Source organism: Elaeis guineensis, chromosome 12, assembly GCF_000442705.2.
Source record: "Elaeis guineensis isolate ETL-2024a chromosome 12, EG11, whole genome shotgun sequence".
In the NCBI taxonomy this organism is placed as follows: Eukaryota; Viridiplantae; Streptophyta; class Magnoliopsida; order Arecales; family Arecaceae; genus Elaeis; species Elaeis guineensis.
The window spans coordinates 5613418-5617973 of record NC_026004.2 but is presented as its reverse complement, the minus strand read 5'-3'; the positions used below and the strand labels follow the sequence as shown (position 1 = coordinate 5617973).

General features: G+C 40.5%; 1 protein-coding gene across 1 annotated transcript; it reads left to right on the top strand.

Moving 5' to 3' along the window:
• Positions 1–535: 535 nt before the first annotated feature.
• Positions 536–4318, top strand: LOC105054852 (wall-associated receptor kinase 2-like). Its single transcript, XM_010936468.3, is given in 4 exon segments — positions 536–1425; positions 2002–2148; positions 2669–3512; positions 3514–4318. Coding segments are annotated over 4 exon segments (2232 nt in total). The 5' UTR covers positions 536–545; the 3' UTR covers positions 3875–4318.
• Positions 4319–4556: the final 238 nt, after the last annotated feature.

Below are 4556 nucleotides of genomic sequence, written 5' to 3'. Positions count from 1 at the left end.
CTTAAATATTAATTAACCTCCATATATCCAAGATGGTCGTTGAAGACCTAACATTACCCAACTACTTAAGTGGTTTGGATTTAATTTTGTTCTTTCCAAGAGAAAATATTTACGCAGCAACTAAAAACCTTCCATTCCTAATAAAAATTCGAATCTAAAGCTTCATCTGATTTTGATGAGAATAAGATTTCATCTTAAAATACTACAGCAGACGTGGCAATAATTCGATTGACAGAACAAAGGAGGTGTGGAACAAGAATAAGTGCTCATAGAACAAAGCAGAGCTATATAGGTCACTGTAAAACAATATATATATATAAATACCAGAGCTACAAATCGAATAAAATATCTACAGAACATCAAGAACAACAGCCAATTAAGTTGGTCCCCACGCTAGAAAATATCTGCGGAATAGACAACAAACTCAGTCGATATGTCTTTGAAATGTACGACAAAACCAACACGTGCTTGGAATTTTTTGTCTTTGTATCTTAATTTAAAGAGCTGATATCTTGCATCATATGCAATCTTTCAACAGTAGAGGGATGGCATCCATGCCAGTGATGTTCTTGCTCCAGCTCCAGCTCCAGCTCCAGCTGCTGCTGGTAGGAACAGCTGCGGTGGCATCAGCGAATACTTCGTTACCAGGCTGCCCAGAGAAGTGCGGCAATATCACCATCCCGTACCCCTTCGGCATCGGCCCCAACTGCTCTCTGGAAGGTTTCGATGTCACATGCAACCACTCGAAGCCTTACATAGGTAGCAGCAACATCGAGCTAATCGATGTGGACTTGCCACAAGGCCTCGCGCATGTCTACAGCAACATCAGCCGAGTGTGCTGCAACAACAGCACCAGCAACTTCACCTATTGGGGAATGAACTTTACGGGCACAACCTTCAAGTTCTCCGACACTCGCAACAAATTCACCACTATTGGCTGCAACACCCTCGCCTACATGGTAAGCTCCAGTGGACAGAGCTATGCCAGTGGATGCTTGGCGACGTGCAGCGGTACAAGCAGCATCATCGGTGGCTCCTGCAACGGCTTGGGCTACTGCCAGACTTCCATTCCCAAGGGGTTTGTCTCCTATAAGTCTGTCATGGATCCCATGTTCCATGTCTTCGGCGGCGCCGACCAGGTGTATTGTTGCAGCTATTCTTTCTTGGCAGATGAGAAATGGTACCAGTTCAATCCCTCTGATATCATATCGTTGGATTTCTACAAGAGAAATCAGAATGGGGTGCCTGTGGCGCTGGACTGGGCAGTAGGAAGCACGAGCTGTGAGAAAGCCAAGCTTAACACCACTTCTTACCTTTGTCTTTGCGACCACAGCCACTGCATCAACACTGCCAACGGCCCTGGATACATTTGCAACTGTTCAAGGGGCTTTGGAGGCAATCCCTATCTCCCCAGTGGATGCCAAGGTACCGATCATGAGTTTTAAATTTTCTTTTTCCCTATATTCAGTCGTCTGAATCAAGGATTATCCAATCTCGATCAGAGATTGATCAAAATTCCAGTTGGATCATCATTGAATTGCTAGCTTCTGCCTTCGAAACTTACTTAGGAAACTCAGCTATTAATTTAATTGAATAACTCAGCTGAGTTTTGGGTGGTCAAACTACCTCCGTCAAAGGAGTTTTTTCACATCATGTTTCCAAACTATATATTTAGTTATTCTTGACCAGAAACTATGCATAATAATTATTTATGAGTCTTTGTACGAGCAACTTTTGCATAAACTAAACGACTTTACTGATAACTATTTTTCTTATTGATTTGCGCGTTGTTTTTATATGGAATTATTGATCAGTGAGTTAATCTGTCCAAGATATCAATCCACTGGAATTGGAGAGGACTCAAGCTCTCTCTCTAAAAGTGGAGGGAATCGTGAATCCCCCACCAAATCACCAATTTTGCCGAGCGACCCAACTTCTCGTTATTCTAAAATTTGCCTCAAAGCATGCCTTCTTCTTCTTATAAAGCTGTTTTAATTGTAGATATAAACGAGTGTGAGTTTCCGGAGCAGCATCCATGCTATGGAACCTGTCTTAATTCCCTTGGGAGCTACACTTGCAACTGTCCAGAAGGCACCCATGGAAATGCTCTAATAGAAGCAGGCTGCATCAGAGATAAGTCCCTTTTTGGTGTGTTCCCTCTTCTACACCTAACTACGTCAGAATTTATATATTTTTCCTGAATCACGGATCCACAGAAACAATAACTGTGTAGGTTGCAGAACAAATGTAGGAAGATGGCAGCATCCAAATATATGCATGGTGCTTGGTTTTGGATTATCTAAATTCTAAGTCCGGTTCTATCTAGTTAAATCATCTACCATTCATTCACGAGATTCTTACTCATCAACGTTGGCTCATTGAAAAAAATACATGGTTAGAACTAGAGTGGGCCCGCCATCTGGTTGATTACTCCTTAGGAATAGATGATATCCATGTATATGAATGGTGATGGCTGATTTGACTGGATGGAGTAGACACACAAACTCGAGAGGATCTGATTCCATCATGGCAATGACTCATGGAAGCTGTATTTATTTATTTATTCTTTCCTAACTCTTTCTCCTGCCTGTCTGGTCTTAATTTGTTCATTGTCTACCATCCAAAAATGTTGCAGTATGTCATTTTAAGTTTTTACATATCTTCGCAGGCGTAATTGTTGAGACGGTTGGAACTGTTGGAGTATGCCTTCTTTTTCTTCTTCAATCTATTGTTCTGATTTGCATAAAACTGGAGGAAAGAAATGTCAAAAGAAGAAAGAAAAAGTTCTTTCGGAGAAACCGGGGTTTGTTGTTACAACAGCTCGTCTCTTTTGATGAAACACTTGTTGAGAGGATGAAAATCTTCACACTAGAAGAGATGGAGAAGGCGACCAACAATTTTGATCGCACCCGTATTGTTGGTAAAGGAGGCCATGGCACTGTTTATAAAGGAATTCTATCAGACCAACGGGTCGTTGCTATCAAAAAGTCAAAGATAGCAAATCAGATTGAGTTAGATCAATTTATAAATGAGATGGTTATTCTCTCTCAAGTCAACCATAGAAATGTGGTTAAGCTCTTTGGATGTTGCCTAGAATCCAAAGTCCCCTTGTTAGTATATGAATTTATCTCTGGTGGAACTCTTTTCAACCATCTCCATGATAGTCAACAATTTGCTCCACTATCATTGAAAGATCGTCTAAGGATTGCTGCTGAAACAGCAAGTGCACTGTCCTATCTACACTCTGAAGCTTCAATTTCAATTTTCCACAGAGATGTCAAGTCATCTAACATACTACTTGATGAAAGCTATACTGCAAAGGTATCAGATTTTGGTGCTTCAAGGTCTATTCCTCTCCATCGGACATGTGTAACCACAACTGTTCAAGGAACATATGGTTACTTGGATCCTGAGTACCACCAAATAGGCCAACTAACAGACAAAAGTGATGTTTATAGCTTTGGAGTCATTCTCTTGGAGTTGCTAACCGGGAAGGATCCAATTTCTTACAGTAGAGAGAACTCTAACTTTGGATTTCATTTGTTCTTCAAGGGAGAATCATCTCTTTGACATTTTAGACCCCCACATTATAGAAGTGGGAGGAGAAGAAGAGATTAAAACAATTGCTACTCTTACTGAATTGTGCCTGAGATTGAAAGGGGAAGAGAGGCCAACAATGAGGGAGCTGGAACAAAAACTTGACACCATGCGAAGGTTAGGAGAATCAAAGCATGATTTCGATGTTTTACAAAATGGTGGAATGGCAGTAGACTTGCCAAGCAAGGTACCAGTTAAAGGCAGCGCTAGTGGTACAACCAAGCAGTACAGTCTAGAGAAAGAGCTCATGTTGTCACTAGCAGAACAACCAAGATGATTTCACAGGGGTAGGGAGCAATATAAATGAATGATTTGTTGGATATTAAACCGAAGTTAGTAGTCACCTCAATTGAGTCAACCTGCATGGTATTCTACAAGGTATGCTATGCGGTATAGTCAAAGAGTCAACAAGTTAATAGTGTACGTCAAGCATCATGGCAAGTAAAGAGTCACATGAGTTGAATAGTCATGAACAATTTAATGCTAGTGTTCATGATGCATCTTTAGGTTCCCAAGGGGTGTCTTTTAGAATTATATGTAAGTCTTAATAGCAGTCCCTTAGATACTCCAGTACATTTATGTAAGGAATATATCAAGAGTTATTATGTAACCATATAAAGGCATGTAATGGTTCATCCTGTAAGAAAGTCAGAAGAATTAATGAAATGAAGTAATATTGGAGGGTTATACTCCATCTACCCTCTCCTGCTCTCTTCCATTATATCAATTGAGAGTGATGATAGAAGTTTGATGCTTCTGCTGTCCCCAACATTTTAGTACCAAGCTCAAGTGTGTGAACCACCACACCTTCATAGTAATAGGATGCAATGGCTGACAAGGATGAGGGCCAGGTATGTTGACGAGACAGAATAGAATTAGATCGAATCTTTTCATGAGGTTTGTATTGAAATGGTTTTACTCAGATTGTAATATAGGCACTGATTTTAGAGTTGCTATTG